Raw genomic sequence first — 18,353 nt, 5'->3', positions numbered from 1 at the left:
ACCCTACGTATAATACTTTTTCTGCTCAGTAATTAGAAAGTTGAATTTTTTTCATACTCACAGCCATGGTGGAGTCTGTGCAGGAAAAGGCCCCAGGATTTCCACTTCATCTTCACTTGACTGGCAGCAACTGCATTCGTAGCACTTTTGACAGCAATTTCTGCACGTCCACCGACAGAGCAGCAGATCAGAAATTTTGGAGAGAAAACCCTGTACCAGGAGCAGAGAGAACAGAAGTCAATCATTTTAAGGCCTGCTGGGCAACATAACTGACTAGCTATCATTCTTGCCATGTTTTATACAATATTGAACTGTAATCCATCAGCACTGGAGTACTGTGATTTCCAGATCTGTTCTTAGTCTGACTCTATTCAAGTAAAAAACACCATGGTGGCACAATTATTGCATAAAAAATGTAGGTTGCCTTAACCTAAAATCAGAATTTATGGTGAAATAACACCTAAACATGGAAATGTAAAACATACAAAATATATAAATCCTGTTGGTTATTCAAAGTTTGTCCAGCACTAAAGTGTGGCCGGGATTAAATTCTTGCCATAACTTTTTTTGCCTTGAGCAAGGATCTAATTGCCTATACCTGGGATGCTTAGCTTAGATGACTAGCTCCGTGAGGAAGCCACATGCACTTTAATATTTTAATAGTAGGGATGCACCAAATCCATCTATTCAAGATTCTGTTCAGGCTGAATCCTGAATCCTTCACGCAGGATTTAAGCAAATTCTGAACAGAATGAAAACAGTTGTTGAAACAATGCACCTAATCAAATGTACATGGCCAGAGACGTTGTCCATGCAAAGCACGCATTCAGAAAGTCAAAAGTAGACCTCTAATGTGGGCAAAGCTTAAAGTAAGTGGTCCACCTTTAAGCTAACTTTTATTATCTTATAGAATGGCTAATTCTTAGCAACTTTATAATTTGGACTTCATTTTTTTCCAACTTTCCAATGGGGGTCACTGACCCCATCTAAAAACATATGCTCTGTAAGGCTACAAAATATAGTTATTGCTACTTGTTATTACGCACCTTTCTATTCAGGGCCTCTCCTATTCATATTCCAGTCTCTCATACAAATCAGTACATGGTTGCTAGGGAAATTTTAACTCTAGCAACCAGATTGCTAAAATTGTTAACTGGAGAGCTACCGAATAAAAAGCTAAATAACTTAAAAAACACAAATAATAAAAAATGAAAACCAATTACAAATTGTCTCAGAATATCACTCTCTACATCATACTAAAAGTTATTTTAAAAGTGAACAACCCCTTTAATGGCAAACCCTTTTGGCTGAAGGCACACGTTTGACTCAGAAACAGTAACATTAAAAAATGAAATTGTTTTAAAGTAATAAAAATATAATGCAGTGTTGCCCTGCACTAAAACTGCTGTGTTTGCTTCAGAAACACTACTATTGTTTATATAAACAAGCTGCTGTGTAGCCATCTCTTCAAATGAGAAACAGCTCTGTAGAACATAATGTTATCTGTTATCCACTATTTATCCTGTGCCATATAGCCTTTTTTTCAATTTCCGCAATTGCTATACAGCAGCTTATTTATATGAACTATAGTAGTGTTTCTGAAGCAAACAGATTGGTTTTACTAGTGCAGGGCAACAGTACATGATATTTTCATTACTTTAACAGACTATAATTTTTTGGTGTTACTGTTCCTTTAAGTATTACTTACTTTTGGATATTCAGATCACCACATCGTTTATATCAACATGAATGACAAGTTTTAAAAATATTTAAAGGAGAGGCATGGAATCTGGAAGAATTCAAATAAATCCCCCGGTATCAAGTGATTATTTGGAATGTATTTTTAGGTGTTAAATTGCCCCTGTGGAACATGTCACATCAGTTTCTTACACTCTTTTATATCATGCTAATTATGTTTACCTTTGGCTAATTGACAATAAACACCATTAACAGACACAGACAGTACATTCTCCAGCCCACAAAACGATCACTGAGATTACCCAAGATGTCAAATAAACTCACCTCGTTAATAGGTTCCAGCTGTCCTTTTTGATATCCAGAATGAAGCAAATAAAGAAATGTGACAAATCACAAAACCAGTTTAGTGATCATTTATGGCTCAATAAATTGTAGTCAATAACTATCAATAAATGCAGTTTTTGGCCAACATTAGCTTTGTGAGGTTGCTATTACACTATTTAGAGAATTCTGAACTGAATACTTTTATTAGCCGTTGAACAACTCCCAACATCTCAAGCCAGCAGAGACATCAATCTTACTCATTCCTACATATTTTTTTCAGTTTTTAAAAGACATTTTTATATCACTTAAGCACAGAAAGGCACCATATGAAACCAAGTGGTTTTGAAGAACTTTAAACTTCATGACACCCTGGAATTTTTCAACTCACATAAAAACTTTTTCTCAGAAAAACAAGTGGCTTGAAGACATCTGGAACCAGTTGCGTCTCTTTTATATAAAACGCTCCCTGAAACTGACTAGTAGACTTCCAGTTACTTGATTAATTAGCCCAACAGGGGTTGTTAATGGAATGGGTAATAAAGTAGGTGAGCAGTTACAGTATGTGATTACCTGTTTATCACAGCCCAGTGGTAGACGGAACATTTAAATCCTGTTCACATGTCTTCTCCCTGGCACTTATCATCCTTTAGGCAGCAGGAGATACAGTATCTCACAAAATCCAGGGCCCTCTTCCAGTCACTGCTCCTATATGCACCCTATCCCCAGATTATGCTCCCACTGCACTCCTTCTAAATGCCCGGAACATACACAACTTTGTCAAAATACAACTAATCCCAGCAACTCATGTGTCTATATCATGTTCCTTATAAAATGCTGGCTCAATTATGTAATAAACAAACTGCTGTGCATGACCTTTGTATATTCTGGGTACTCCTTTTTCCAGTAAGCACCGAACATGGATCACCACCACTGACACAATTGTCCCCGCAGTTCTTAGCTTTACCCTCATATGACCCCAGTACCCCAAGTTCACAGCTTATGAGACACTTTTGATATTTCTTTTATTCTATCCATCCTCAGATGAGAGCCTGCCAAAATGCTAACCCATGCCATTGTCATATCCTGTATAGACTGCTGTATCTATCAGGAAAACTGCAACCAGATACATTCACATAATTCACTTTAAGACCCTTTTCATCACTTACAAAGAACTTAAAATGTTACCCCACTATACATCACTGCTACTTACAAAGCAACCCCCCCTGCCTCCCATATATAACTTTCAGTCTGTACATGACTTATTCAGGGTCAGACGGGGCACTTGGAAAAAACCCCGTAGGCCCCACCGATCCCAAACCCGATCCCTGCCCTAAGACAAGAGCCCTGGTGGGCCCCAGGCCTCCCAATCTGACCTTGGACCTCTTCTCTTCACTAATTACTTACATCACGCTTGCATCTAGGACTTCTCACTCGCTGCACCAATCCTCGCTTCCATCCCCCCATCCCATTCAACACTTCCAGAACCTTCAGGTTGCAAACAATCAATTAAAATCTTACCTTTTCATTCAAGCCTAACTTGCATTGCACGCTGTTCCACTAAGTCTTCAAATAAAACAATTGGCTGTAGCAGTTGTTGTATAACTTTGGCATTGTGCAACATTGTTTACACCCCTCAGCAACTTGACCACCCTATTCCCCCTCGTAATTATATTCCCCTTTGTTTGCGACTGGTTTGGGCTTACAGAAAAGCAGGAGTTCGATATGTAGTTGGATTATATATGCACTGGGATTATAATTATCTGACCAAATATGGAGTAGCCTCAGTTTCCCTGTTTGTCCTGTTTATCTTTAAAAAAAACATAGTTTTTTTCCCCTTTTTAAACACAATTTTTAGACACAACTCTTTTGGCACTATTTACAAACTTTACTTTTCAGCATACGCCACTTATGAATGCACCATCTGTTCATAAAAACTACCCATCCCAGTCATTTCTAGCAACCATCTCCTTGGATTTCATCTGTTCATTGGAGCCTCTTAATTATATAAGCTCTTGTAGACAAGAGCCTTTCTTTCCATTTGCATTATTGAATATCTGTAAAAGATATATTAGAATGCTGGGCATTTTTTAAATACAGCGTAAATAGTTATCATATCACTGCTTATCAATGTATCAGTTATTTGGTGCACATAGCAGGGTCGGTATAGATTTTCTGCACATTTAACCTCACAAAGAGTAACTAAAAACTACAGTTGAAAAAAACAGAACTCCATCTATAAAAACAAAACATTAAACCTAAGCTCTCCCCCTGGTGCGGCGTAGAGAGCAGTGAGCAATGTAGCCCAGTGGATTGAAACATTCATGCTCAAATCTGGACAATAAACATTAAAAAATGAGCTTCATACATCGCCAGGCAAATGTAGATCAAGATGCATACGTGCAGAAAATTCATTAGCTACCATTTCCCCTAAGCATTTTGGTCCAATTCATTTGAATGGAGTTAAATAGAGTGGTAGAAGGCCAGAACCGATTTCAGAGGCAAACTAGTAATGCTAAACAGTAACGCCAGCTAATGTGAATGACCTATAATGAGTTTCACATCGCCGCCAGCCGAGCCGTCATTGCTAATAATAAATGTCCCTTGCTAATTTACAACATGTTCATTTACTAATGAATATGTAAAAATATGTAGTATATTTAAGGAATGTAGATTTGCAAGTATTTCCAGTCATGCTGTTCAGATCCCAGGATGACTGGAGTAGAGAGGGAGAATGTATAATACGGTATCTAATTTGAAATAAACTCTTATAGAACATTGAGCTTGTGGTGATAAAGTGTAAAATGTACCAAATATATAGACATGAAATTATTGGGGCTGTATTTCAGCAGGCTGTGGAAAAGATTTCCTTGTTTACTCCTTTCTGCAGTAGTATTATATATAATTAATTTATATATATATATATACACAGTGTACTTGTACTTGTATGAATCAAGTGATTAGTCTGGTTCTTGTTGAGCAAGAGTGTTCTGCCACTTGCAACACCAAAAAGGGGACTAGCTTCACTGTACCACCAACTAGTTACAATAAGAATCAAAAAAGCACATAATATAATATATAGAACCCCCAAATAACCTACTTAAAACATTCATTGTATCTTAATCTGGGCCAGGATTTGAGGATTGTACATCAAGGGCTTTATTACCAAGGTGTTTAGGGATTTGGTTGCCATGGTGCCATTAAGGTGACAAATAAAAAGCATTCATAGATTGCCCCTCTAGCATATTGAACTCTGCTTTAATCTAGAAGCAATTGGGTCTTAGAAAGGTCAGGGCCCTTCTCATTTAATGACAGTTTTACATTGTAAAGATCATATAACATGTTGTTTTGTGTGTCACCAAAATGGATTTACTGTAGCTGATTTGTAATATAATCAATTATTATTATTATTATTATACTTGTTTCCCCCATGTACTGCAAGTCAAGTCTCTAACAACTTGAAAGGGGTCGTTCACCATCCAAACACTTTTTTCAGTTCAGTTGTTTTCAGATTGTTCCCCAGAAATAAAGACTTTTTTCCAATTACTTTCCATTATTTATTTTATACTGTTTTTCCAAAATCTAAGTTTAAAGTTGAATGTCCGTGTTATTGTGTTATTTCAGTCTGACAGCTCAGTAATTCAGGTGCGGACTCTGTTACAATTGTGCAACATTTAGTTGATATATTTCTCAGCAGCATTTCGGGAGTATGAGCAACTATTGTATCAAAACAGCTGCCTTTAATGAAACCCAGGGATTCTGCTGAGCAGGGACAAAGATAAGAAATGGAGCAACCAAATGTATCAATTTAGAACAGTTTACAGGGTCGACGACCCCCCGAAAAGAGCTGCTTTAGAAGGTGAAAAATTATACTTCAACATTAGAAAAACAGTGACACATAGAAAATAGAAAAAGTTATTTCTGGAGAACTATCTGAAAACAACTAGTTGTTTGAAAATAAACAACCTCTTTAAGAGGGTTATGAGTTAGCCCCGGTTTGGATGACAAAGATTAAACATACCATAAATCCAACAGGTTTGCAATATAAAGCTATACAGAACAAGATAAAGTTATATGTTTCACAGTTCAGCTCTTCCACAATGCTTGAGACTTGGGGTTTTCTGGATAAGGGATATTTCCATAATATGGATCACCAAACCTTAAAACGGCTAAAAAATATTTTTACGCATTAAGTAAAGCCAGCAGTATTGTTATGCCACCAATGTGGATCCATGCAGTTTAGTTACCATCAAGTACCAATTACTGATTTATTATTACAGAGAAAAAGGAAATCATTATAATAAATAAGAATTACTTGCTGATAATGGAGTCCATGGGAGATGGACTTCGCGTAATTAGGAGCTAATAGGTTTCCAGATAAAGGATTCTATACTTGTAGTACCAAAGACTTTCAGAAGAAATGTTGTGCAATGCAACAAATCCCCAATAAAGGGAATTCACATGCAAGTGCATTTGTCAGTTATGCCAGACCATTGTGTCTGCTATTGCTGCCAAGATTCTGTCCTTCAATCTGCTGCCTGGAACATTCTCCCACTAGCCATTTTGCTTAACTAAATGAGGCACAATAATTTAATATTCTCCAGTCTTTTATTGTAAGATAGGATCCCTGTTCCTTGTGACACAGTCCTCCTGTACAAACAGTCCTCTCCTTCCCCCCTGTGTTTTCATTCCTTTGGGCTGACGGCTGTGTCCCTGCAGTGCTTCATAACATAGCAAGGGAATTATTTTATTATAGTGGTAGCTCTGAAAAGGTCAGCATCTCTCTAGGTGTTAAGCCTGGCTCCCTTCAAATGTATCCTGGCAAAGAGCTTTTTCTTCTCGGGGGGGGGGGGGCCCGCACAATGCTTCCAGAACAACAGCCTGTGTGAACGAAATACCTGTTATGCTATAGTGAAATAGTTGCTTCTATAAAGTATTAGCTATATCATATTAAGTATGAAGTAATCATAACAAAACATTAATGTGTGTCAGCTGTAGTTTTTGGTTTCCACATGGGATCAAAACACACTTAGTGGTAGTTTACATTTAAGTTAACTTTTAGTATGTTATAAAATTAATTATTTGCCTTCTTCTTCTAGCGCTTTCCAACTTTCCAATAGGGGTCACTGACCCCTTCTAAAAAAACAAATGCTCTTTTGTGCGACATTTATTGGTCATTTAGGTCCTCTCCTATTTATATTCCAGTCTCTAATTCCAATCAGTGCATGGTTGCTAGGGTCAGTTTTGACCCTAGCAACAGATTGCTGAAATTGCAAACGGTTGAATGAAAAGCTAAATAACTCAAAAACCACAAATACTAAAAAAAATAAAAACCAATTGCAAATTGTGTCAGGATATCACTCTCTACGTCATACTAAAAGAGAATAGAATTTTAGCCAAGGGTGTCAGGGTCATCATATAGGGGGGAGACTTTTTCTTGTACATTCCTGCAACTATAGCACATTGGCTGTTATGACCATATTAAGCTGTGAGAGACTTGACACATTTTGATTGGTATAGGATCCAAAATGTCTATTTTCATAAAAATGGCATCCAAAATGTCTATTTTCATCTGTTTAAGATAAGTGATTGTTACATGTGTGAGGCATACCAGGTCCAAAAATATTGCTGCTACCACTGATATACATATATGCAACCATGCAGAGAAGAGATATTCTGCGGACCCATTCCCATAGATGTTTCCATAATTTGGATCTCCATAGCTTAGGTCTACTAAAAAATATTTTAAATATTAATTAAACCCAACAGGCATGTTTTGCCTCCAATAAGGATTAATTATATCTTAGGTGGGATAACATACATGGTACTGTTTTATTATTGAAGAGAAAAAGGAAATAAAAAATTCAATTATTTAATTAAAGGAGAAACAAATCCCTTATTAAAAAAACATACCCCTCTACCCTACATAGACCCCCCTCCCTCCTCCCCCGCAGCCTAGCTGCTACCCCTGGGCAAATGCCCCTAACTTTTTACTTACCCCTGGGTGCAGATTCAGGGATCGAAGTTCACTGCAGCCATCTTCTGGGTCGTCGTGTCTTCTTTTGGCTCTTCGACAATTTACGTCAATTTCAGCGCATGCGCAGCTGTCGTGAACTGGCAAATTGCTCCAACTGCACACACCGGTCTCGTTGTCACATTACTGAAGACCCAGAAGATGGCTGCCGTGAACTCCAAACCCTGAATCTGCACCAAGGGGTAAGTAAAAAGTTAGGGGCATTTGCCCGGGGTAGCAGCTAGGCTGGGGGGAGGAGGGAAGTGGGTCTATGTGGGGTAGAGAGGTAGAGGTTTTTTTAATAAGGGGTTTGTTTCTCCTTTAAAATGGAGTCTATGGGAGATGGCCTTCATGTCATTTGGATCTTTCTGAATAACGGGTTTCCGGATAACAGATCCAATACCTGTATACGAAAATATTACAGCCACGGGCAAAGAAAAAATGGTAGAAATGAGTGCAATGATAACCGTTACCTATGTGACTGGCAACCTTACAGGTTTAACCACACCCTGACAATAAGTATAATTTGTGTCTCTTAGAAATGTTACACTTTAACACAACCAATGAACACCAACAATTTTGCAGTATTCTTTGGGAAAAGCAGGAGAGTGACACAAAGAAACAAAATCAAGTGAACATATGGTGGACGTTTACAAAGGAGTTACTGCCATGTAATATATTTGAAAAGTCTGAGAAATCATGTTTCTTGTAGTCTGGGGAAATTATCAGTGTGACCCTTGCCCTTCTGATGAGAGCTGAGGCTTCCTAGTAAACTATTAGATGGAGAGGGGAGGGAGTGTGGCATCTGTGTATTGTGCAGGCTGAGCTTTAAAGGACAGACCTTAGCCTGGAAATTAGCTGAAGTTGTAACCATAGAAACATCTGCAAAGGATAGCAAGGCTGCAGACCCTCTTCACCTCTCCTGGGAGATGGAAATATCAGACAGAACAGATGAATTTTCCCATGTGCACTCAGCATCCTCAACAAGTACAATGGGCCACTGTTCCGTGTGTGTTTGTGTGTGTGTGTACACAGTTCTGAACCATCTTGACTACAGCTGGTGGGGATGAAACTAATGTCATATTGCTGCTACTAAAAAAGATCCATGTCATATTCCCTACCAAGGTCGTTGGAAAGTCTTGACAAGCTGAATGCTTGAAAAGAGATTGCCGATTTCATAAAAGAAGAAAAATGTTTATGACAGGCTCCATCACATCTCTACAAGTGACAATACAGGCTGACCTACACACACAGGCATTCTGGTACATTGCTTCATGTTTATTTCTCAAGCATCAACATTATATTATGCCAAGTTACATTTCCAAGGGTTAAAAATTAAGAGCAATGCAAAATGAACCCCGTAAATGACTTGATCTCAAAAAAAAGTGCTCAGTATGTGAGACCTTAAACATTTCATGCACCGATGAAGAAAAATTTATTTCTTGTTGAAAGTAAATTGGTGTAAGTTCCTTAAAGTTCACTTATTCTACAGTAAAGTGTAGATTTCTCATTGCCTGATTTTTTTTATACTGGGCATTTTATGGTCGACATGGAGAGCATGGTAAAAAAATGTTTGAAACCAAAACTTCAGCCTCCTGCTATTCAGAATGGTGTTAGAGCCCCACAGAGCAGAATTGTATTCATAGCAGCCAAACAGGAAAATGTGAGGAAAATGCTCTTGACAGTCAGGAAAGTGTGGATAAAAAATCACTGGGGAATCACAGAAAAATCCTTAAGAATCAAAGTACAGGTATATGATCCCTTATCTAGAAACCTGTTATTAGAAAGCTCCAAATTATGGGAAGGTCATCTACCATAGAGTTAATATATTCAAATAATTCTCGATTTTAAAAAATGGTTTAATTTATCTCGGTAATAATAAAACAGCACATTGTACTTGATCCTAACGAATTTTTCGATAAGTTTCGCCGCAGAAATGACGCCCATAGACATCAATGGGGAAAAAAAATTTTGACGCTCATAGACGTTAATGTGTTTCAGTGAATTTTCGCCGGCGGTGAATTTTTGGCAAAGCGAAAAGAGTCAAATTCGCCCATCCCTTAGTCTTGATTTTTGTTCTAAACTGTCTAGTGGTAAAACAATCCTATTGAGTATATTTATTGATTAAATGAGTTTAGCAGTAAGGTATGGTGATTCAAATCACAGAAAGACCCCTAATTCGGAACCCCCTCAGTTCCCAAGCATTCCTATAAAAATATAAGGTTGTGGAAGGGGTGCTGTTTAAACTGAGCTTTAAGATAGTGGCCATATGCATATCTAATAGGATAATGCTGTGGTTAGAAAGACTGTAATAGAAAAGGCAGCATACTCGTTGTGGTCTGTGATTCTTCCTTCCAGGTCAAACAGCTAATTCACCAATGTGCACTGGCTAAATTGCATATTATTAAGGGGAAATGAAGGTCATCACTAATGGGTACAGTGAAACATAATTAGTCTATTTGTGACTATTATGCAGGACTTGACTATTATGCAGGACTGTTTCATTCGAACAGTTTCTTTTTACATATTTGATGGCTCTCTTTAAATACCCTTCTTTACTATGTTTCCATTAAACTACCATGGGTTTAAAACTGTACTTAATGCCATTGGTTTCTCTAGAGAAAAAACAAAATACCATTACCAACAGCACAGTGTTGGCTACATAATTACTGCCACACTGCAAACATTCAGTATTTATGTCTGTGAGAACTCAATTTTAATGCTCGTATTATTTTCTGTCTGTACTTCTTACTCATTGGTCAATCAGTATTTACACTGGACTGCAGTCCTTCAGAATTTATGCTGAAATGTGCTTTCTAAAAATACATGTTGGACAAGATTAACACAACCTTTTTGTTGAACAGAGCTCACAAAATACCCAAGTACAATACTATTTAATTGTAAACTTCAAAACTTAGTTTTCAGAAATCAATTGGAAAATCGTAGTTTTCTGCAGCCTGGAGAGCCCCTGGATAGGGATTCAGATCAGCAATGTGCAAACATAGAGTGATGATTGGAGGTTTGGTTTACAAAAATAAAGTTGACTCCAAGGTACAGATTTTGCATACTTAGTCTCAAGCAAAGTAAGTGAGTGCAGTCCCAGAAAGGAAAAAAAAACAATATCCCAGTAAGGTCAACACATTTTAGTGATCCTACTTTTCAGGAAGGCCAACAACCATTAATAGGCAAGTTATCAGTGATCCATATCCCAGTAAAGTCACAAAACACTAAATTCCCTTAATAACCTGTAATGTTAGGTCAGCATATAATTAGCTAAGTCCCAGTAAGGTTATCAATTGCTCAGTGAGCTCAGCCCCATTAAGGCACCAAATACAATTAGTTGTTGCCGTGTTCTTAAGTAAACATTAAGTAAGACAGTTGTTGTTCCAGTCTGCCTACATTTCTACTTATAAACCCCCTGAAATATTAATGCACAGGTGGTCAAATTAAATGGGGAAAGCTCTGTGCTTTTATGTTATATATAGAGTGTGTGCGGCTCCTTTAATATTTTGTTTTACTATGTGCCACCCTGTACATGGTGGGTACCTTCATGTGCTCTATAGACTAATCACCTTAATGTGCCCTATAGAATATTGATGCAAATGATTGTGCTTTTATAATTGGGCTGAAAGATTTGCCAGAGCCATTGCATGACATGGAATGATGGTAAATAACAGATTATTCTATATACAGTAATCTCTCCAGACCATTAAAAAAAGAATTGGAATTCTCTTCACAGATCAAGAATGCCTCTGTCTGGTTGTTGTTGAAACATAACCACCACTCCACTCTCCCTCCAAATCAGTTGTTGTGGGTTTAAAGCACTCTTAGGAACTTGGACACATTATTAACCACCCACATCATTTTAGCTTTTAAGTTGAAATAAGCTTTCTAGTGCAACAACATGATTAAAAGGAGTCTGTGAATAGCAGACAAGCAAGTCAAAATAATGTCATTCTCTAGTCAGGGAGTCACATTAAAATCTGCAATTAGAATGCTTCTCTGTTATGTCAAATATTCATCAGTTTTGTTCCACAAATACATGTACATTCATACAGAGGTAATATACTGTACATAACAGAAAATACTCACATTCACATCATTTCATAAAACTAATGATTAAAGTGTAATAACAGAAATAAGAGCCAGTATCAAATGCATGTTTATCTGCTGGAGAAGGAATACTTACAATCATAGTGTCAGGCAACGAGGAGAAGGCAGATTCTCTCTGAGATGCTCGGATATTGAAGGCATAATGATATATTACATTAGATTATGGGCAGAGAGTTGCATGCTGATGACTAACTGTGGTTTGTTCCAAGATCATACCATGTAACATGCAGGTGTGGGAACTGCATATTATTACAGAACTGTTTAGAATATCAGTCTGCAGCTTCCGCAAACCTAAAGTCTACAGTAGCCCTTGATTGGGATGCTAGGAGTTTTAATCCACGAGCAGAGAGCAACAAATTGAATTTGCCTGGTATAGATTATGCATTCTCTAGGAGATATCTGATATTTTAACATTGTTTTTGAGATGGAAAAAAATGATGTGTATTTTTAATCTATTTTACTATATTTGTGATTAGGTATGGAACCTGATATCTTTAAATTGCTACTCGTATGTCTTCATTACCCCATCATGCTTAGTCAGCTAGTAGTGGAGAACAGCAAGTTTGCTAACCCTTATCTAGAAGGCTAATTTACATTCTCACGTATGGTTAATCTACTGAAGTAGTTTTCAGACTATTTGGGTTCTCAACGCCCATTTTGGGTGGTGGCAGACAAGGCTACGGGGAGATAAGTGGCCCAGCGACAAATCGCCTCTTCTTGGGGCAACTAATCTCCTCTAAATGCCTTCACGCCGACTAGAATGTAAATCACCAGCGGGATGGCACTCGGAACGCTTCGTCTTCCAAAGTCGCCTCACAAGGAAACTTCGGGCAACTTCGTAAAGCCAAAGCGAGTGCCACCCCGCTGGCAATTTACATTCCAGCCATTTAGGGGACATTAGTCGTGCGAAGAAGAGGTGATTTGTTGCTGGGCGAATAATCTCCCCCAGTAGCCTCGTCTGCCACCACCATTTTGGTCATATTTCAAACTAAGTGATAATCAGCTTGGGGTTCTGGGACAATTTAGAACAGCAATTAATTATTCACCTCAAACCTTAACCCATTTATTGAGGATATCAAAGGTTGCTGTAAATCATAGTTTAACATTAAGTGGATGGGCTGGCTGTTGAAGATGATGGAAGACAACATTGCTCAACCACATATTGCAAGCCTATGACTAAGTGTCCCACTGACACGAAACGCGATAGGCGAGAGTAGGGTTGCTACCTTTTAATAAAAGTTCCACTGGCCAGTGGAGGAGGCCGTGACGTCAAAGGGGGAGGGTCGTGACATCACCAGCCTTGGCTGGTGTTTTATCGGCTAGTCCGGTAAAATACCAGCAGGGTGGCAACCCTAGACGAGAGATGTTTGTATAAATAAAGGTTATTTATTTTTATCTACCAATTTTTGGTCTGATCTATATGTGGTCTACTAGAAGGCCTTGCACCAACACCTGTTTGTTTGCATACAGATTATCCGCTCCCCTGAGCTGAGGGCTTGGGGCAGGAGCACCTGGTATTAATACCAATAAATATGTTGGTATTGAAAAATAATAACATATAAAAATAATAAAACAAATATTTAGCGCAGCTCCTGCACTAGGTGGAGCAGCTATTTCCCTGGGCAGGAAGCAAGTTGTCGGGATGACATCACTTCCTGCTCTGCTTCCTGTTCTGAATGCAAAGTCAAAAACTTTACAATTCACAAACTAGTTCACCAGCTCCAAAACACCAGCATACAGTAGAATTGTTTTTTCTTTGGTTATCTCTAGAAAAAATCATGGCTTACAGCTCTGTGTACTTTGTTATGTCCACTAGGGGTAGCTTTCAACAAACTGGGTCCTAATAAAAGACAATCAGTAATTCCAATATTCATGAAGGAATTGTCTATACAGGTATAATTTACAGACAAATTAAATTGGATTTACATCTTTAGGCCAATGCCAGACAAATTGGATCTTGGGACTGTGGAGAAAAGCAGGGCAATAATCCGATCCTACACTTCTTGGATGTGCCTGTACCCGGATACATTACATCAGGGTAAAAAAAGTTAGATCGGGATCTACCAGTAGACCTTTAGTTGGTGATCAGTAGATCTCAAGACACTGTCAACAAACAGCTTGTCTAAATCACCCTCATGTTTCATGCTTTTCATTGAGATATGCATTATGTTAAGGTTACATAAGAAATAGTTGTTTGTTAAATATAGCACTATACATTTTCCCATAAATCAGAATTTAAGTAATATTTTTCATGGAACAGAATTCTAACAATACTATCATGGATGTGGATCATCATGGGACAACATTAGTAAAGTATGGGCCCGGGTGCAGGTACATGCGGCAGAAATTGGCTAACTCACGTTTAGGCGGTAAGATCCACTGTGTCTGCTTGTATTAGGGCCTATCCGGGTGAAGGCCGAAATCCGCTAGGTCTGGCATTAACCTTATATTAACTTTACGTTTGTGTTACCTGTTACTAATTTTCAGTGTTCTGTATTATCTATATGTTATATTTTAAATGATTAGCCTTCCTATTCTTCCTTTTTATGGTTTACTGTAGTAAAGGTACTGGACCTGTTATCCAGAATGCTCGGGACCTGGGGTCTTTCGCATAACGGATCTTTCCGTAATTTGGATCTTCATACCGTAAATCTACTAGAAAATCTTGTAAACATTAAACAAACCCAATAGGCTGGTTTTGCTTCCAATAAGGATTAATTATATCTTAGTTGGGATCAAGTACAAGCTACCGTCAGGGGTGCTCCGCCAATGAGGCGAGTTGAGGCACTTGCCTCAGGCGGCAGCGCCCCCCTGGTTACCAGGGGCAGCAAAAATGTCACTCCTGGTAAATAAGAGTCGAATTTCCGGGTTTAAACCCGGAAATTCAGCTCTTCTAGTGCAATTGCGCTCTCTGCACTAGTGACTTGGAACCCCCGCCGACCCCCATCTATTGCTGAAGGTGAGTGCCGTGGGGAGGCGGGGGCGGCAAAAACAAAGGTGGCAAATTGGGTAGGATCGACCCTGGGTACCGTTTTATTATTACAAAGAAAAAGGAAATCATAATAATAATTTGGATTATTTGGATACAATGGAGTCTATGAGAGATGGCCTTTCTGGATAACGGGTTTCCAGAAAAAGGATCAAATACCTGTACTTATTTTTAATTATCTTTCTTTTTGGGCCCTTCTAACTGACCTTCATTCTGACTTCCGAAATGGTGCATTGTTGGCACATCCAAACAGTAGTTGAAATTTCAAGTTTGTGAGTTGCCAAACGAAATAGGTACATATTTTTGAGAAAAGAATTTACACAAAACATTATTGCAAATTGTCAGGGATAACTGATGTCTGTGTCATGCTAAAAGTTAGGTGAAAATACCTCTGAGGTAAGGAACATAACCAGGGGCAACACAATGGCTCAGTGGTAACCAATACTACCTTTCAGCATTGGGGTTTTAATTGCCAGTTAGACAGTTTCTGCAGTGAATTTGTATGTTTGCCTTTTAGCTGGCTTCTGTAACTTACTTTCATGCCATTTGGCCAGAAACTAATATGAACGACGAACAGTTTCTGTTAAGTGCTGCATAAATGGCAGTATAATAATAGTCAATAATAATAATAATCATTTTTATTCATCCTGATTCCCAGTCCTTAATAGCTGATCTATGCACAGCTAACGCAAACATATGATGGGTCAGAGGTACAGGAAATAACAAGGTGTGCTGAAACACAGGTGGTTATGTGCATTACTATAAAATCACTGAGGCCTTTTGTTACCTATTACATCCAACCCAACATACAATAATACAAGGTGGCATCTTCCCTTAGCCACTAAATTAAAGGCAAAACATAAACCATGATTTTTTGACCTACTAATATATATATAGTGTAAACTGACTTGTTATCAAAACATGGCTTCCAATCAAATGTTCCACTCCACCCAGTTCAAAACTTAAGTAGCTTTAGTCAGATGTAAGACAGAGAAGGTTTGCCTTGAGCCTGCATCAGTGTTATTAGTAAAGTGTGTCATGTTATTAATGTACACACAGCACAGCTGGGTGCAAAGATCTTAGATCTATTTATCTTCGATCTTATTAAGCTATGATCATATTTAACAAGTAACTTTGCTCACTAAATGGCTAAAATGTCAAGAGACTTAACTCTTTGCATGTCTGAAGCTACTCAGACCCCAAAGGGTTAATGGTTGGGGAAAAAAAAAGCTTAGTTCAGTAACAAGTTATTTATTCCTCAATTAATTATAATTGAATTGTTTATTATTAAATATTGTGTGATGTTTCTTAGACTAGAAAACTTATTTGCAGACAAGGTTAACTGTTGAACACACAGAGCTTTGTATAAACAGACATAAATAATGACTGAAATCTTAGTTTTGCTTGCTCTGCTTATATGAGTGGGGTTTTCCTTTAATTGTAAATTTCAGACATTATTTAATAACATAATCTGTTACCCCCCGTTGTGATAATACCCTTCCTATTGCATTTTTATCTACTTTGTAGCATCACCTCCCATCTACGTTCTACTGGTGGCTGGACCACACACACACACACGGGCTGTGCAAGTTCTAAAAGCGGATGGAAAACATTGACACTGCATTTTAATCCTGTGCAAGGGCAGGTAGCACCTACCTGTATATACGCCATCTTCTCTCAAACTGCCATTAGTTCCCAGATTTGGCTGAGCATGGTGCTCCTTTCTCCCATCTTTGCCCTCAAAAACATTCACAAGGAAAAAAAGACGTGACTTGTTTAGCTGATCAGCACAGGGCTGCTTGGTCCTCCCCCTCTTTCATGATGACACTTTCTCTCAGCAGAAAGCCTATTTGTACTTGTGTGTTGCATGTCAGATCAGATGTACCTTGCAGGTTATGGAGATTTTCTCCCAGACTGAACCTTCATAGCCCGACCCTAGGTCCCTGCTTTTTTTGTGTCACTTTCAGGCTTTGTGGCTTTAATTAGAAGTCTGCCTTGTGTCTATTCTTTCCTGCTTTCTTTTCTTTTGTTTTGAATGATGCCTATCTGTCGGCTGAGGACTCAGTGTCGCCACTTACTGTGCATAAGCTTTGTATTTAGTTTTCCTCTGCTCTGAAGTCCCTGAGGGCTTGTGTATTTGTATCTCAGATGCAAGACAGAAATGAGGGAAAAACAACATCATTACTTTTATCACTGTTCTCCCCCACCCCAGCTCATTTAAAAGTCAATCTATCAACGAGCACATGTATATTTATATATCTAAATAAAGGGATTATTTTGTTCTCCATTTTGAAAAGGGAAAAAAACATCTATCTATTTTAATATTAGTGTACATTAAATCGCCTCTTTTATCATTGGCAAATAATGAGTATTTTGAATCAGATCACTGTAAGGAAATCAAATTAGCATAGATTTGATATTATAAGTTTAATTACTTATAATGATCGTTGTAGAGTCAAATGGGAAATTGAATAAGAACACGTTTTAAATAGCTTTTTTAAACTAGGTGACATTACAACTTTTACTATATTTGATTATTTTAATTTATATTAAATTCACTTAATTCCGTTATTGTTTAATATTTTATTATCATTTGTATCCATGTATGAAAAGTGCTTCTTCTAGGCATAAATGCAGGTCAGTGTCATTATGTGCGATCATCTGCTCAGTTGAGCCAGAAAAATATTTATAGGTGGAATCTGCATTTTCTTTACCTTGCAGACTAGGTTTCTTTACCTTGCAGTTGGGGTGGAACAACTAAGGATTACAACCAGCTAACCCAGCAAGTATTTTCAGCATACCTATAACTTTCAGTAATAAAATAGAAAAATTGAAAATCAAGTCTATTGTTTTAAATTTTTTACATATAAGGTACAATGTTTACCTGATCATATACATGTCAAAAACAAAGATATAAAGCCATATATTTAGTTGCAAGTCTTTGGATATAAACACTAGAAACATCAAATTCTCAGAAAGTGGATTTAAGGCCAGATTTTGAAAAACAGCACCCATAGGCCTGCCAACAGCTTCTTGACTACCCCCCCCCCCCACCACCACCACCACCACATGAGATCAATATCTCCTGCCACCCAAGTGCTCTGGAAGGAACAAGCAAAATGCAGCTGAGCAGCATGTCGGCCCTAAAATTGTACCGCACTAGGCCTGGGCCTTTGTGGCAACACGGAACTACTGTCTAGGGCCCCCTCCGACCCCCGC

General features: G+C 38.1%; 1 protein-coding gene across 3 annotated transcripts in view; it reads right to left on the bottom strand.

The window, feature by feature from the left end:
- LOC108701544 (synaptotagmin-17) overlaps nucleotides 1-17,283 on the bottom strand; it is a 57,444-nt gene extending 40,161 nt beyond the window's left edge. Inside the window, exons 1-3 of one of the 3 annotated variants that reach the window (XM_018236340.2) lie at nucleotides 16,791-17,283; nucleotides 2,023-2,040; nucleotides 62-210 (exon numbers count right to left, since the gene is read on the bottom strand). In XM_018236340.2, coding sequence (XP_018091829.1) covers nucleotides 62-210; nucleotides 2,023-2,040; nucleotides 16,791-16,805 — 182 coding nt within the window. In that variant the 5' untranslated portion in view covers nucleotides 16,806-17,283. Of the gene's footprint in view, nucleotides 1-61; nucleotides 211-2,022; nucleotides 2,041-12,221; nucleotides 12,435-16,790 lie in introns of those variants that run through there. The other 2 variants (XM_041576382.1, XM_018236341.2) reach the window with 2 other exon arrangements.
- Between the last annotated feature and the right edge of the window lie 1,070 nt (nucleotides 17,284-18,353).

This window comes from Xenopus laevis, chromosome 9_10L, assembly GCF_017654675.1.
Source record: "Xenopus laevis strain J_2021 chromosome 9_10L, Xenopus_laevis_v10.1, whole genome shotgun sequence".
Taxonomy (NCBI): domain Eukaryota; kingdom Metazoa; phylum Chordata; class Amphibia; order Anura; family Pipidae; genus Xenopus; species Xenopus laevis.
The sequence above is the reverse complement of the archived record's forward strand: the minus strand, read 5'-3'. Positions and strand labels throughout refer to the sequence as shown.